This window comes from Melozone crissalis, unplaced genomic scaffold (genome assembly GCF_028551555.1).
Source record: "Melozone crissalis strain CALT ecotype California unplaced genomic scaffold, PUWL_Pcris_2 ptg000008l_1, whole genome shotgun sequence".
Taxonomy (NCBI): domain Eukaryota; kingdom Metazoa; phylum Chordata; class Aves; order Passeriformes; family Passerellidae; genus Melozone; species Melozone crissalis.
The window spans coordinates 2977580-2994903 of record NW_026535786.1 but is presented as its reverse complement, the minus strand read 5'-3'; the positions used below and the strand labels follow the sequence as shown (position 1 = coordinate 2994903).

The 17324-nt window shown below is 46.6% G+C and overlaps 1 protein-coding gene across 1 annotated transcript in view; it reads left to right on the top strand.

Annotated features, from left to right (window-relative positions):
* The first annotated feature begins 2019 nt into the window (after positions 1 to 2019).
* The window catches only part of AMOTL1 (angiomotin like 1), a 72158-nt gene continuing 56853 nt past the window's right edge, over positions 2020 to 17324 (top strand). Inside the window, exons 1-2 of the mRNA XM_054269873.1 lie at positions 2020 to 2067; positions 9273 to 9408. Coding sequence (XP_054125848.1) covers positions 9324 to 9408 — 85 coding nt within the window. The 5' untranslated portion in view covers positions 2020 to 2067; positions 9273 to 9323. The remainder of the gene's footprint in view (positions 2068 to 9272; positions 9409 to 17324) is intronic.

Sequence of the window (17324 nt, the reverse complement as noted above, 5' to 3'; positions counted from 1 at the left end):
AAAAACAATTCACATGTTGGATAAACAATCTCCAAACAACATTCCAAAGCAGCAAAACACAGGAGAAGCAAATAAGATAGTACTGTTTTCTTTTTTTCTCTGAGGCTTCTCAGCTTTCCTCGAGAAGAATCCTGTGCAAGGGGATTTTTCCAAAAAATATGACAGTGACACAGGGGCTTGGTGGGAGAGCTTAGACACTGCTGGTTCTGCTCTTGCTGCTCTACAGTTGTGGTGAGTGAGCTTGGGTGTGAGGAGGGCCTTGGGACATACCAGCACAGCCAGGGTTCTCTCAGCTCCTCCCCTGTGCATACGTGGCGGCACAGCCAGAATCTTTCACTGCTACAGACAATGACTGCAAGACAGCCAACACCAGTTGGCACCATGCTGGCAGTCACCAAAATGTCTCTTGGTAAGAGCTTCAATGCTCTTTCCTTTGCAGCCAGAGCTATGCCATTGGAGAAAGAATGGGAGTGTAAGGTATCTGAGAGTCTTTTTTCCCTGGCTGACATCTGCTGCTCCTGGACCTGCTGGCTTCCTGAATACACAGACAAAAACCCACCTCGTGCCTGGCAGCATCCCAACCTGCTTGCACTGCAGGAAGGTGCCAAGCACAGCCAAATAGTGACAGATGTCTTAGGCAATGCTGGCCAATGGAATGGGGTGATAAAGCCAAGCCTCAGAGTAGGCTTGAATGCTGCACAGCACATTTCTCTTTGTCATCCAGTACACAGGGGTGCTTGAAGCCCTCCTGGCCCTGGGAATGGGGGCTGTTTGCCTCCCAGGTGTGAGGTTTTCTGTCTAATCTGGTACCTGGAAGCACTTAACAACCAAACTCAAAATTTTATATAATCTCCTGAATACCATAAGCTGCCAAGAGACATGGTGACGATCTTTCAGGAGAAACCAAGATCTGTTCACATCTGCTGCAGTTGTGTGGGCTGCCTATGCTCAACTGAGCTTTTGGATGTCATGTAGGATTTGGAGCTTCACTTCTGGGATGTCCTTGTTGGAAATCATACAGGAAAATTGGTCATTCTAGAAAAAGATTGCAGAGTGTGAGCATCTGCTGGAGCCATTCTCGCCATGGTTAGACCATATTTTTCCAGGCAAGAAGGTAGGGTATTTTCCTTCACTCTCTGCTCTTCATTGTCACCCTTGTCTCCTCCCATCTGCTTGGAACAAGTGGCTTCTCTGGAAAGTTAACTTACAAGGTAACATTCTCTCGTGTTATTTATTCCTCTTCTGAGACTGCCTGAGGTGGCATTTGATCATGGCAGATATCCCTTTCCAGGTATCACTTTCCCCAGGTGCTTCTGACTCAAGGGAAAACCCAGGAAGACATCCACCTTCCTTATCAAGATGTAACTAGCCCAGACACCGCTGCATCACACCACTTCTTCATTCCGTGTCACTGATGACTCAGCCTTCATTAGCAGCAGTCATCAGCGACTATTTCACCCTACATTTCCTCCTGGCCAGAGGCCATCCCATAACCTGTGCAACCCAATGAGCTTCAGGTTGTCTCTTACAGTGCTGTGGTTGCTTTTGAGGCTGGGCTGCTCCTTCTGCTTGGTACTTCCCACGTGTGGTGCCACAAACTGCTGAGGAAGGTGGCAAGCAGACAGCCCAGCATCTCTGCTAACTTTGGCATTCTGGATGCGGGAATTAGCAAAGCCTCTTTGAGAAGATCTCCTTGCAGGGCTGCTTCTGACTGTTGAGGGATTTAGACAGCCAGGTGGGGTTTTTTTTCCCTTCTGCTGGGTTTCTATGGGTTACTTTCCCATAGATAATTGCGTGACTCAGGAAGACAGACACATACCTGGCATTCTTGTGGGAACCATAATGCGAGAAGTGGTGTAGAGCATTTCGAAGCTCTTTGAACACACAAAAGCAGCTGAATTCCCCCGACTTACCTCCCCAAACTAAAGCAAGTCCAGGCAATGGCTACATAGTTTTTGTGGAGCTCTTACCCAACAGAGGACAAACATTTCCCAGGAAAGCTTTGGTCTTGCACCACCTAGGCACAGAGGCTTTTTGTCGCCAGAGAAATCACAGGTGTTTTTTCAGGTAAGATTTTCCATTTCTATGTTACCCTTTTTTTAAGATGTTGCCTGAACTGAGACTGGAACAGGAACATTTTCTCCTATGACTGCAAAAAAAAGAAAAAAAAAAAAGGCAGTAGTGTGTTTTCTGAGAGGTCAGGGAAACAGCACAGAGAAATTATCATCTCTTAAGTAGATAAGTGATTGTTATGGCTAAAATATCCTGGCAGCTGATTGCCTGTGAAGATAACTGGCAGAGCTGAGGTGTGGTGGCATTTGGTGCTGCTAGTTTAATACAGACAGCTCTGCAACAGACACAAAAAGAGACAAAAGCTTTGCTTCAAGGAGTTGCAATTCAATTTTCTGACTTTGGAAGGAAACAACAGAAGAAAGAGAAATTTTATTCCACATGGTGACTTGGAGGACCTTACAGATCATAAATTAACCCCAAATCTATAATGATATTCACATCCAGCGTCTCCTGCACTGTGTCACCAGGGCAGGGGTCCTGGAGCACTGCAAAGTGGATCCTGATGTCCTGCCATACCTGTGAGATGGCTGGGACAGGTTTGTGAGCAGCTCCTTTGATCCATTTTGGGGGGTACCCTTGCTCAAGAGTGAGAGTAGGAGTTTGAGTGAAACCAAGGGTATTATTCTCAAAGGTTTCTAAGATTTTCTCTGGTTATCTCTGTAGATGGTTGTCCTTAGTTAGAGGTGAGCTAATTAAATGAAGTAATGACATGTAAAGAGGAATTTATTTATTGTTTTGCATCCTACCTTTACATCTAAAGGGATGTAGAGGATAGATAGGAGCTTCTAGTGCCAGTTATCTTCACAGGCAATTAGCTTCCAGGATATTTTAGCTATAACAATCACTTCGAGTGCCCATCCCTATTAGTGCCTGAAACTACGCACCTGTCCCCTGAGACCAGACTGGGATAGATCCTCCAAAAGGGTTTTGTCCTACAGAAAGCTTATCAAAAATGCCTTAGGGTTCCTGAGAAATGCTGAGATCCTGACCCTGACCCCCTTCCCTCTCTGATAATCTTTGCAGCCCTGAGTTGAGTCAGGGGGATGGTGGCTGTGTTTTAGGGAAGGTTCCCTTTGGAGGAGATGGTGTGTTTCCTGCTTTGTGAATGTTTTTGTTTGTCAGGGTAAGGGAGCAATACAACTTGCAGCTTGCCCTGACATGTGCCTGCTGTGTGTAAACCTGCAGCTTTTATAAAAAGGGCTTCTGTCTTGAGAACTGTAGAGTGTTCAAGTGCTTCTTGGCTCTGGGCTTCTCCTTTAGCTGTCGTAAGATCAGATTAATGATGTATTAGTTTGAGATAACTGCTATGAGATCATGTAATTAGCTTGTGATCATGCTCCGTGCCAGTTGGCTGAAACTCGACGCTTTTTAAAAAAACCTCTTTCAGACCAGCTACAAAAAGAGCTTTTTGATTGATGACATTAACAAATAGCTCATTAGTCACCTTTTGGGCTAATTAAAGGAGAGCACATCCAAGGCAGTAAAGAACAGCTGTGGGTGATTAAAGGCAGCCGTCAGGCTGAGCTCTGGGGTACACTGGAAGTACTTTATCACCTTGTGCCTTTCACTGTGCCCACGCTGCTCCAGGTTAAACAAATTTGTAATGTCCCCCTCAAAGTCCTGATCCTGCCCTGCTCGGCTCTGTAAGGCTCAGTCAGACCTTCCCATTCCCATTCACATTGCCATTGGGCAGATGGACTTCAGCAGGAGAGCAGTGCCCTCACAGAGCAGCGATCCCAGCCCAAGAGCAGCTGCAGCTTGCCCAAGTGATGAGACTTCCCCTTGGCACTGCCCTCACATTCTGAGTACATGGCCTTTTTAGCACAGAAGTTGTCAAAAGTTACTCAGTTTTCAATCTGAGCAAAACTGTGGGTTAGGGGATACTTTAACTTCTCTGGACTCATTGGGATTGGGAAGGGTCTGGGCTATTGTGTAGGCACCATGAGGCCCCTTTGGTGAGCATAGGTAGGGAGGTTCCCAGAGCATGCCTGATGAAAAGAAGGCTATCCCTGCAATATTGCAGGGCTCTGGGAAACATCACAGGTAGAAGGATCTGTCTCACAGCATTTAATCCCGTCTGTGATTGCTGGAAGGCTGCTGCCTGACACCTTCTCCCACAGCCTGGCCAAGCTCTCTTCCTCATCTCCAGCTGGACCAAGCTCTTTTCTTTACTCCCTGCTTCTTTTCTCAGCCTCAGTTCTGCCTTGGCTGCAAATATCATCTCTTTGGTGTGGGAATATCGATCCCAAACCCCAAAAGTTGCCTGGAAGCATGTGTTAGGGTCAGTGCCCTCTCTTTGCTGGAGAACACACTAGCAGTGCCCAGCCACCCCCACAGGGTTTGCAGCATGAAGAGAAATGGATTTTTCTCCCTTGTCCCAGCCTCTCTCTCCACAGGGATACTGAACCCCACTCTCCTTGGTGCTCCCTGCTGCCCCATCTAGCAGACCTCCCATGACTTGTGACCACCTCAGCTGCTCTGTGGCCTTTCTCTGCCTGCAATCCCTGCCCAAGCTCACTCTTACACCAGGCTGCTACAAGCTGGTGGTGGCTCTGCAGTCACCAGCCCTGGCCTGGCCACCAAGCAATGGTTTGGTGTGGCTTGGGGCTGCTCTGATCCCAGGAACCAGTTGTGTGCACCCCACACTGCCTGGTTCCCCCAGGACAGATGCTATCCAGAAAGGATCACACGTGAACTCTCCTTAGGTGCTACAAGGTGTTGGAAAGGTTGGTCATCTAAATCAAGAAATCATTAAATGCCAAGGGCTCCAGTGTGCTGTTCTGAGGGCTCAGAGCAGCAAGGTGGTGTGTGAGTATCACCAGCCCTAAGTGATCACCAGCCCTGGTGTGATCTAGCTGCATCAGATTGAATTGAGTGTCTCTTGACACTGTGCCCTTGCTTGTTCCTCGTGGAGAAGAGGAGAAGTAGCTGAGTCTGTGTCTTCTGGAAGAGCCACTGAATTTTACTCCCAATCAAGTAAAATTGGTTGCAGTTAGTGCTCGAAAGCTGAACCATATGTGAGGAGACATGATAGTTCAGAGAAATGTGAGATCCTTTGCACAGCATCTGCATCTCCACTGAGCAGCACCTGAGCCACGTGGCTGGAGCCAGTTTTAAGGGCAGTGTTTGGGCAAACACTTCCAGCCTATACTTGTCCAGCAGATCAAGCCCCTGCATGCTGTAGCATTTAGGGTTTGATGCTTTAATCTCTTTTCTGTCTGAGTTAATTTTAGGTCATTAACTTTTATTTTCCTGCTGTTCTGGTCATGTGAATTCTACAGTTTATGGTACTAAAAAAAAATAAATCCCCATGCAGATGCTGAGTGCTCTGAGAGGCTGTGTGGCAGATTGTCTTGAACTGGAAGTGCTCCAGAAGAGGAGCTTAACTGGGGCTTGTGCTCCAGTGGCCCCAGATTAGAGGGATTGTAAAACATCGGTGAAATGGTCATTCCAATATGATGCTATTTTTTCCTGCTGTTTGGATGAAATTTGCAGGTTAGATTGAAACTGGACAGTCCTTGTGGTCTGCATTGCTGTTTTTGGTACAGTAAAAGCTGCAGAATGAAACAAGTCTTAATGTATTTAGCCCCTATTTATTTTTTTAATATTGTATCAGGATATAGGAGGAATGTGGCTCTTTTCTCACCTTGTTTTTCCTCAGAGGAATGGTGGAAGCTATAGGTGTGTCAAATGAGCACCCCTTGCCCTAGGTGAAGACTGCACACAGAACCTGAGAGCAGGCCCTTTGGAAAATCTTACATTTGATTTGTCTTCTTGAAGGATGGAGTTAATGGGTGTTGGTTTTTGATTGTAGCAAGGCTGAGCCCTTCAAGCAGCTGGAGCTGTGATCCCAGCCCTGGTGAGATCCCAGCCCAAGCAGTGGGCTTCTCCAGCTCTGTATTTTAGCAAGCATGAATGTAAATGCAGCTAGTGGGCCTTGTCCTGTGTTTCCACCCATCCCTTTCCCTCCCATCCCATCCTGTTGGGCAGCCACAGCAGACAGTGGGCACAATGTGTGCTCTGTGGTGAGACAGGCACCGCAAACCCATCTCTGATGCTGGTGCTCAACACTTGACACCAGTAGCATCTGCTGGCATCAGGTTCTGCTGTGAAGGGAGGAGATGGATGCCGCAAAGCTACACCAAGGACTGAGGTTTATGATCTTCTGGGTGTTTGTCACTGCTGGTGTTATTGACCCAAATACATTTTGACCTTTGCTTTCTCTAATGTTGGTTAGACACTACATGTCAGTGAAGTCAGAAGGTTTCACTTCTGCAATTAATCTTCTGTGTAATGAGGGCTCAGGACTTGTGTCTGTAAGATTTCATGTCTATATGATTTTGAACAGAATGGGGCAGCCAGCAAAGAGCTGAGGGTCCTTCTTTCAGAGAAACAAGGAAATATGGAAAAGCCATTTTATCTCCTATGCTACGTTGATAAATTGCCCTTTTGTTCTTTCTCTCTTATACTTTTATTGAACTTGAAGACAAACCCCTCCCTTGGCAGGTAGAAAGAAGAAATTGCCAGCAGTACATATTGAAGTGATGCCTTTCAGTAGTGTAGCTGTACAAATAATAGGTTTTTCATTTCAGTGGCTGAAGGGAAAAATTGAAAATACTTTTCGGTTTGGATCACCCCCTAAAGGAGAATGTTTCTTTTCTTCTTTGATTTCTTTTCATAAGCATAGCATGAGACATTCTGGTTTGAGATTATTTACTGCTTTTCATGACTTAAAAAAAAATAAGAAAAAAAAGAAAAAGCAAACTAGGTCACTTTCAATCCAAAACCAGCACTTGAAAGAACAAGAGAAAAAAAAATCAGTTTTTAAAATGTCAAGATGGAGCCTTGCTGCTCTTCTCAGGACTCTTTTTCTTCTCTTTCAGCTTAAACTAATTACTTAGTCCACCCAAATTTGCCTGAAGTCTCAGCACCTCTTAATTGCAATTCAGGTGAATTTGCTACATCAAAAAACTCCAACCCGGCTCTGCCTGTGCATGCAATGACCTGTCCTGCTCGCTGCTCACCAAACACATACAGACAAGTATTTCATTCTAGTCAATTAAGGTGTTGAGCAAGAGGATGTGTGAAATGATTTCTTGCAGGTCTGGCCAGTCGAGGAAGCAGCAGCACATTCCTGGTTCATGCTGGTGAGAGCTGGCAGTGGGCTGAGGCAGGGGCTTGGGCTGTGCCATGCTGGGAGCCGCTGGGAGCCAGGTGCCCCAGCGTGGGGCTCTGCCCCTTCCTGCAGCCCCCGTCAGTAGGTGGTGCTGAGTGCTTGACAAGTGCAGTGGGATGGCTCAGCCATGCTCGGCTTCCCTGTGGAGGCAGGGCCTTGTCCATCATTTCCTAAGGAGATGGTGCTGGTGTGATGGTGTCCCTCCACCGCTATCTGCCTATTTCTCCCAGGAGTGTCCTGAATTAGGGTCCTGGCAGCATTAATTACAAAATATTCATACAAATAAGGGCAAAGGAAATCAGAGGCCAAGTAGTGACGACCAGTTGCCAGTGTGGTGGGTCTCATGGGACTCATCTCAGTATGAAATCAACTCGGTTGCTGCCATTTGGGGTCTGGGTTAGCTTCAGACAGTGCTAGGTAAAATCTTTGTCACCTCCTTTTCAGCATTTTCCAACAGAAGCAAAAACTTGTTGTTATATCACAACACTGTTGTATGCTTCCTTAATAAATTAGAGGTTGCTGATACTACAAGGACTCTGTTCCCTACCAAATCCATGTAATCCTGAAAGCCTAGGGATGCATTGAATGCCTGTATGTGCTATCCCACCAGGGATCATAGAACCGTAGGATCACAGATTGCTTGGTTTCGAAGGGACCTTAAAGACCATCTAGTTCCAACACCCCTGCTGTGGGCACTACCCACCAGACCAGGTTGCTCAAAGCCCCATCCAGTCTGGTCTTGAGGACTTCCAGCTGGGCAGCCTGTTCCAATGCCTCACCACCCTCACAGTAAAGAATTTCTTCCTAATATCTAATCTAATTTTTTTAATAAGCTACCTTTAGGTACTGGAACATGTTACATGGTCTTCTTGGAGCTTTCTCGTCAGGCTGAGCATCCCCAGCTTTCTCAGCTTGTCTCACAGGAGAGATGCTCCAGTCCTCTGGTTATCTTCAGGGCTCTCCTTTTGACTGACTCCAACAGGTCCATGTCCTTCTTGTGCTGGTTCTCCAGAGCTGGACACAACACTGCAGGTGGGATCTCAGCAGAGCAGAACAGAGCAGAACAGAGGGGCAGAATCCCCTCCCTGGCCCTGCTGCCCACGCTGCTTTGGATGTAGCCCAGGATGAGGTTGGCTTTCTGGGCTGGGAGCACACACCGTTGGCTCATGTCCAGCTGTCCATCCATGAGAACCTCAAGTCCTCTGCAGGGATGCTCTCCATGAGTTATTCTCGGAGTCTTTGCTCACATCTGGGATTGCCCAGATGCACAGGTCCAAGGAGTCAAGGGATGGAAAATGTCTCCATGAGGATTCCCAGGTGCAACAAACCTGTGGGTTGCACTGAACAACTGATAGTCAGGAAAATAATTTAATGTCTATACCAGATAAGAACTTTTTAGGGTGGAGCACTCCTGTGTTAACCGCTCCATAATCCCCATCCTTCCCTGGTGGCTCAAAGCCACTGCTCTGGGGCTGGGCAGCTGTGAGAGCCAAGTGCCCAGTGGTAGATTGCCTTGGAATGTATATCTGACTGAGACTTCCAACCTGCAACTCCTGTCCATGGAGGAGCTGGGATGTGGGAACAAGGGCCAGCAAGCCTGCCTGCCCACTCCCCTCACTTGCCAGGACCTGATGGCTAGGCCTGTAAAGCCAAGACACACACCCCTGATGGATGTCCTCGTGAAACATCATCTCACTCAGAGGTAAAACACCATCCCTGCAAGTATCATGATGGATTAGGAGTTTCTAAGTGTAGGTCAGGCTGCTAACAGAAGTTTAGGAGATCCGAGTGTTGGTGGCCTTTTGATGCAGTGGGGAGGCTTGATAAGTTGAGTAGAGTCAGCAGCTCCTTGGTCCAAGAGTTCCCTGTGCGCCATGTGGGTTTTTCCTCAATTTTTAAAAATTATTTTCTTTTTTTCCTGAAATATTGACAAGATTTTCCTCTGCTGAGGTGAGCTTCTCTGCAGCTGGCTATGGTCTAGCAACATGACAGATGCTCAGAGTATCTTTTGGTTATTCCCCAGAGAGAGCAGCAGGAGGCATTGCAAGCAGATCTTTGATGCTGCGGATCAGAGATGGACCCTGGTGAAAACTGGAAGCTGGATGAAACAAACTGGTTGTCTCATGGTGGGATCCACCCCTTTTCCAATGTGAAAGGAGGTAGGATATGATTGCTGGCTCTTAATCCACCCAGTGAAAGTGCTGAGAGACTTCCCAATGTGCTGCTGCCATTCACCGTGCTTGCAGTGCTCCCAGGGGTTTTATTGGGCTATGTCCAGAGGCAGGCAGTACTTGGTATGAAGGTGGGAAAGGTCAGATCCAAACTGTCACACTGACACAGCCACTTGGCCTGCAGCTTGTTTTCCTGCTTTGGAGTGGACTTTAAAAAAATATAAGAAAAATAACAAAAGGCCTCAACACCCATCTTTTGGCCAGTTAATGTTCCACTTGTGCTAGATATAACCACCCTCACTCTCCACAAGTAGGACTCTGCAGATGACCATGGTTGGGAAGGAGTAAGGGGAGAATTGATAAAATATTCTCTTCAATCATATTTGTGTGGGACAATTTAGTTTGGCTGCAGGGATACAGGCTGTCCTGGCAATGACTAGGGAGCTGCCCTAACTGGAGCTCCCTGTGCAAGGGCTGTTCAAGCTAGACACAAGATGTCCCATCTCAAGGCTGGGGTTCATTGCTCTCTAGAAATTCCCTGTTTCAGGAAAGCATTTGGTGCAGATGCAATGAGAGTAGCCAGCAATCCTATTTCCTCTATCAATTCATCTCTACCTAATTCCCAGTCAGCTGCTCTTACTTGCTTTTTAATCCCCATTTGAACATTTGGCAGGAGCAGCCACAAGTGCTCCTTGCTTAGCCCCAGGTCATCTTTTTTACCAGAGGTCCCTGTCCCCTGGGCCAGCAGAAGCTGTCCCCCCCTGGGCAAAGTTCCCTCTTTGTCTGGGATGTGCTGTGCCCCAGACTAAAACCAAAATAAACCCACAGCCTTCCAGATGGCAGCACCTTGGGAACGGAAACACTTTGCTTTGGTAAAGCACTCCCTTATCTCCATCTGTTTCCCTTGGCTTCCCACTGATAGCACAGATGCTGGGGGAAGGGAGAGGGACTAACCAAGATGTGGCATCGCCTCCTTTTCTGTGAGAGCTGAATTACATAAGTAGCTTTATGCTTTTGAACCCATAAATAGATTTATGCTTTTGAGCCCTGGGTTCAACATCCCCAGCAAAGCACCACTGGGCAACATCCTTATGATAGAACATCTGCTGCTTCTGCAGGTACCCAGCCCAGGGTGGCCCCAGGGCAACAGCACAGGAAAGCTTGCTGCAGTCCACTCTTCTTCCCCATTAGAGCAATGTCTGCTTCTATTGTTTCTTAAAAGACTTTGCTATGTGCATGGTCTGTGTTATAGTTTATAACTGTATTGGTTAAATGCCTGTAGGCTTCAGGATTGCACTGTGCTTGTGTCTGTAAAGCAGAGGATAGCAGGGTCACTGCCATCAGGGGTTCATAGAAACCCAAACCAGTTGAACAATTGAATGTGGCTATACATTGGCTTTTGGTTTTGTATGCAGCCCATGCTATCCTAAACTCCTGGCTCACAACCTTTTCTAAATATTTGGCCTAAGAGTATTTTATAACAAGGGGCAAGATCACTTTGAAAGGGCACAGGTATGGGATTGCTGTGGGGTACCATGCACCTGCCCTTCTCAAATATCCTCCTGGAACCCCTAGGAATACAGGGATCCACAGACTCCAGATCAAAAGATTTTTAAGTCGAGCCCATTCATTGAAAAAAATGCCATGAATCATAAAGGAAAAAAAAAAAAAAACCACCACAAAACCCCCACCACCCTCCACAATTTAATTTTTTTTTAAATTTTCATTGGGTTTTTCAATTTAACAGCATTTTTGACATTGCAAGGAATATTTGAAAATAGCAAAATCCCCATGAACTACAAGGCACAAATGGAATTCAATGCTTGGTCACATGCTCCTGTGTGGTTGTAGATTTTACTGGTAGTGAGGGATCTGTGTGTGTTGTGCTCTGCAGCTGGGAGCAGACAAGATTGGGTGGGCTCATTTATGGAATGCAAAGTAAACCCCTACAAGTTGTTGGTGAGAGATGGCACCAACTCAGGGATTTCCAGAGCCTGTGGTCTCACCTGTCACAGGCACTGGGTCACTGCAGTGCTGCTGTCAGGTAACTCATAGGTTTGGTCAGCCTCTGAATAATTCTTGCCCCTGCTGGTTAAACCTTCTCCAGCTGCTGTTGTTGGAGGAGACTGTAGCATGCAGGAAAGCTTTGCTGCAGGCAGGGTGCTCCTGGTCATACCCTGAGCACTGGCTGAATGGAAGAAAGGGAGTGAAGAGCTGTGGTATGGACAAACAGGGGAGCACTACTGGGGATCCCAGGGAGGGTACAGATGGAGCAGTGGAGCTTCTGCTCCTCAGGCCTCATCCTGACTAGTCTCTGTCTTGAGCTGGTTCTGAGGTTTTTCAGTAATATCTGAATTAAAAGAAAACCCCCAACACGCACATGAAAGCTGTCAGGGTGAACTGGAAGCAAGCTAGCAGGGGCTTATCTGCAGTGTGATTAAAACAGCGTTGTCACCCCATCTGTTCTCATCTACCTCCCCAGCTGACTTCCCTAGCATTTGTTCTTCTTCCCTCAGACAATGAGCTCTCCGAAGGTGCCCCAGCCCTCTTTGCTCTGGATCAGCTGGGTAAGTCCATGCACGACACATTTTCCTCTGCCTGTTTTTTTTTTTTTTTAATGTTGAGTAATTAGGAGATGACTTAAATAACAGGGCATCTGCTAAATGCATTAAAATCTATCAGCACCAGTGCTTCCTTTCTGTGCTGTTTTTGAATGCCATCCATCAGAGGGATGGACTAACTTGACACTAGATGTGTTTGATAGCTTTTTGTGTTAAATTGATGTAGGGTTTTTTCCCTGTGGGAGAAAAGCTGTTGCCTTTCTGGTGCAACAGCTAGGCATAGGATGCTATTGTTTCTTGGCTGAGAGTTTGAGGCTTAGCAAGTGGCTGGTACTGGAGTTCCTGTGACTTTCTGGCACCTTGCAAAATGATGAGGAATTTTTCTTCACCTGGGAGGCAGAAGTAGATGTGCAAAGCAAGAGAGAAGAGTAAGACAGTCAGAGAGAAAATAATCTCCAATAAGCAATGGCAGCTGAAGGCATCAGAGGCTGAATCCATGGGGAAACCTTATCTGGCAGTGATCTCCCCTTAATCCCATGGCCAAGGCCAAAAGAGGTGTGATTCTCAGGATGAGTTAGAGGTGTTCTAGATAAGGTGTGGTGAAGACTGGAGCTGCAGGATGGGAAACTTCTGAAGGAGGGCTTCTGGCCACCCAGCACTGGAGGTCTGATATCATGGAAAGGGAAAAAACTCAGAATCACAAAATGGGTAAAGCGGGAAGGGACCACAGTAGGGTCACCTGGTCCAACCTCCCTGCTCAAGTGCCATCAATTGCCCAGCTGAATCCAGATAGTTCTAAAATATCTCCAGTGAGGGAGAACCCCCAATCTCTCTGGGCAGTCTGTTCCAGTGCTTGGTCACCCACACCCTCATATTTGGGTGGAACATCCTGTGCATCAGTTTCTGCCTGTTGCGGCTTGTCCTAATGCTTGGCTCCACTGAGAAGGGCCTGGCTTCATCCTCTTGACACCTCCCTTCAGATACTCACAGATATTGATAAGGCCACCTCAATCATCTCTTCAGGAGGCTGAGCAGGCCCTCAGCCAATTGTTGTAAGAGAGATGCTCCAGTCCCTGAATCATCTTTGTAGCCCTCTGCTGTATCTGCTCCAGGATCTCCCCATCTCTCTGGTGCTGAGGAGCTCAGAACTGACCAGCTCCCAACCCCTCCTGAGAAAAGCATGCTGGAAAGAAGCATGCTGTGCAATGAGATACACTGGGAGATATGCCAGCCTCAGGACTAGGTACCCTGCCTTGCTCTTTGACATGGTGGGACTGCTACAGCACACTGCAATGTGCATCACCTTGGCATGACCAGGCACTGGCCCTTCCTCAAAAGGAAAAGGTACCCTTTTCTTCATTTTCAGGGCAAGAAATTCTCCACACTTAGAGATATTCAAAAGCTGTCTAGACAGGGACCTGGGAAATGGGCTGTAGGGAGCCCTGCTTGAGCAGGGGATTGGACCATATGAACTCCAAATGTCCCTACTAAACTCAACCTTTCTGTGAATCTGTGACTGCCCTGCTGCTCTTGAAACCCAGCTTGACCCCAGTAAAGGTGATCCACATGCATCCACTGGGTACTCACCATGTATGGCACTGGTGGAAACTTGGGATAAGAGGGTAAAACTGCAGGAGTCCAGAGAGCAGTTTTTAATCAAGTATAACTATCTCCAATTTATATTTTAGCTGCTAGGAGACAGGTTCTTGAAAAAAATTCCTAGAAATACAAAAATGCTTAGAAACTGTATGTCTCACTGGCTCTAGAATGGGTGGCACATCGAGTGGTTGTCCTCACTGGGAGTGAGGATCACATTTTAAAGCAGTTCGTGTGAGTTCTCTCCACTTGGTGTCAGGATAGAGACTGGTCTGACATGCATTCACCCAGAGGAGTGTCTTAACAGGGAATGGGCATAAAGCCAAGGGCCTTCCTTTGACTGCCTCATTCATTACCTGATTGTGGTTAAAATATGTCAAATAACTTTAAAATGCATTTTCTGGGACAGAACTTACACCAGCTCCTTTTATCCTCTTGGTGTTCCTTCTCTTATTCCTTGAAGAGAGTCCTTCCTCAATGGCATGTGCCCACTTCTAACTTTGGCAAACCCTCTAGATCTTAGTATTTAGTGACAAAGAAAAAAGCTCCCTTTCCCAAATAAAAAGTTGTGGTCGATTTTAGGAGGAACTGCTCAGACACCACTTTCCTCTGCCCAAATGTTTAGACATCCCTCAGTCTGGAAAAGATTATCCAAACCAGTGCTTACATCACCTTACAATTCCACTCTGCTTTCCAAACATAGCGCAAGACATGATTACTCTATCCAAGGTAGACTAGACAGACAAAAGTTATGAGATAGCAGAACAAGTAATGGAAATACAATTTCTTCTCTTGCCTTGCTCCCAGCTGGTGAGTTTTCAGCTCGTCAGTCCCCTGGCCTAAGTCAGGCCCAGCTGTCTGGTTTGCAGCACCAGGTAAGGCAGGCAGTAGGACCAGGCACAGGTTGGAGAGGTGGAGGACAAGGCCATCCCAGTAGCACCTTGGATTTATGCTGTGAAGTGATTGTTAACCAAAGAATACCAGGTCAAAAATACAAAGCCCTGGTCAAACCAGCCACCTGAACAGCAGGAGTTATTAGTAGAGGAGCAGCAGATAAAGGAGTATTATAATAAGAACATGCTGTGACAAAACATCAATATTGTAATAAAGCATCATCAGGATAAAAGTCACAGAAAGGCAGGTCTGAGCAGAACCTCAGGAAGACAGATACACCTCACTTCTGCCTGGGGGCAGGGATGGTGGCTCCTGTTCACGCATCACCCTGTGTGCAGGACCAACTCACCCTAGCAGCCTTCCCAGGCAACTCACCCCAGTGCTCTGCTGCCCTGGAGGGGTTTCCTCAGTGTCTAATTAGATTTCTGTAATTTAAGCCAAAGGCAGGCATAAGCAGGAAAAAGGCCTTTCAGGGGGTCAGATTGGGAGTTTCTTGCCCACTCTGCAGGGGCTGAAGGGGGCATCCAATGGAAGATCAGTGGAGTCTATGCCTTTTTTCCTGCTCACCATGTCTTCCTTGACCTCTAGTCCTGTGTCCAGCTTTCTGTCAGCTTGCCCCAACTTGCTGTCCACTGCAAATGTAAAAAGCTGCCCTTGGATTTTGCATTATTTATGAAAATGCTGTTTGGGACAGATTCATGAGAGGTTTTTTGCATCGCGTCATACCGTGAGTAACTAATCTCTAAGAAAAATTTTGAGCAGACATACTTCCATCTTTTCATATTTCATTGTAACCTGGGTGTTCCTATCTTGTGTATAATGACACCACATGACACAGTACCCGAAGTCACACTTATACACCAACACACACAGCATCTGCACCTTCTCCCTCGTTCATCTACCAGGTTTATCACCTCATTGCAGCAGGTCAGAGGAGTCTGACAGCTCTGTTCTTGCTGAATCTATGCTGGATGTTTCTCATACTCTCCTCTTCTACATGTTTGCAAAAATTGTGGTGATTCCAAAGCTTCCAATGATGGAACTGACAATGAATGGGAAATCCCTTCCTAGCTCTTCTTTCTCTCCTTGTCTTAAAGATTTGTGCTCTGCTTTGCCATGCCTGACCATTGAAAACCTCTCTGTGGTCTGCTGCTGTGTGAATCAGTGGCTCACCTGTACTTTGTGCATTTCTGACGTTCCTTGGACAAGTACCCAGTAAGGGAGGCAAAAGTGACGGAGGGAGAGAGCAGCTTCCATGAAAGCAGGCTCTGAGTAAACTACAGCTGAATTAGGTGGAAAAGAGATGCTTGAAGGAAGGTACCATAGCAGTACAAGAATTATGAATGGCATAGAAATAAATAAGTGCAAGAGAGACATGGGCATAGTGGATATAGTCCAGCAAAGAGCAAAAAGAGTGATGAAGGGACTGTGGCACTTCTCCTGTGAGCAAAGGCTGAGAGAGCTGGGTCTCATTAATGTGTAAAAATACCCATAGGAATTTTGTAAAGAAGTTGTAATCAGACTCTTTTCAGTGGTGCCCAGTGCCAGGACCAGGGGCAATGGGCACAAACAGAAACAGAGGAGGTTCCCTCTGAATATCAGGAAACAGTTTTTTTCTGTGACAGTGACCAAGCACTGGCACATATTTCTCAGGGAGGTTGTGGACTTTCCATCCTTGGAGTTATTCCAAAGCCATCTCGACATGGTCCTGAGAAACAGGCTCTAGGTGGTCCTGCCTGAAGAGGGTGGTTAGAGCAGATGACCTGCAGAGCCCCTTGTTACCTCATCCAGTCTGAGATTCTGTGAAAGAGGGAAAGGCTTAAAACAGCCCAAAGGAAGTATGTCTTCACTCAGCACACAATTCCATTGTGTAGCTTGCTGCCACAGAATGTCCAGGGTGCCAAAAGTATGAATGGGCTCAAAAAGTGATGAGAAAACGTCATGGGAGAAAGGTCTATGAAGGGCTCTCAAACTTGATGATGCAGCTAAACCTTCTGGCTCACAAAGGGAAACGGGATCATGTACTAGAGGAAACAGCAGTTGTAATTGTCTATGTATTTTCTTTGCAGTCATCTACTGGAGAGGACACAAGGAGCTCTTAAACTTTGCAATAATCCAATGTGGTCCTCCTTGTCTTAGGTCAACAGTGACTAACCAGAAGAAAGAAAAAACAAACCACCCTTTCCTTTCTTCATCTCCTCTCCCACAGCTTTAGCTGCTGGATTTCAGCAGATATGAATCAGATGGTCACTGTTGTGTTCCTTTTGTTCTGTAAATGATTAAAACAGAACATTTCACACTTTCTTTGTGGCCCAGCAGAGAAATGCTATATTTTTGCCTTGGCAAATCCTGAGGTGGAATTTCTGGCTATGGAGAAAGTGAGATCAGGGAGAGAAAAACTATCCCAACAGAGGAACATATGCAGACTACTTTTCTGTCTCTCCCGTGCTTGGCATATCTTCTCCCCATTTTCCATTTCCTCATCTTTCCTCTCTTTTCCACCTCCTTCCCGCCCCACTGGCATTTTTTCTGCTTGCTGCTTAAAGATGATTTAATTGAATATCAGAAAAAAAGGAAGCAGACAGAATAAAAAATGCGAGGTGAAAGCCCCCAGCACAGAAAGCCCCGGGCACAGTAATGAGAATGTGATGAAATGGAAAAATAACATGGGAGTGGGGGGTATGAACCTTACTCTGCCAAAACTGAGATGAATATGTACAGGAGATGCAATATATCAGTGGAAACCCCTAGGACCTGCGCCTCACATTCCCTGACAGCTGACCAGAGGGGGAATTAGCTGGCTGTGCTATTTATAAGTGCACCCTGGGCATGGTCAGCTGCTGGAGGAGGTTC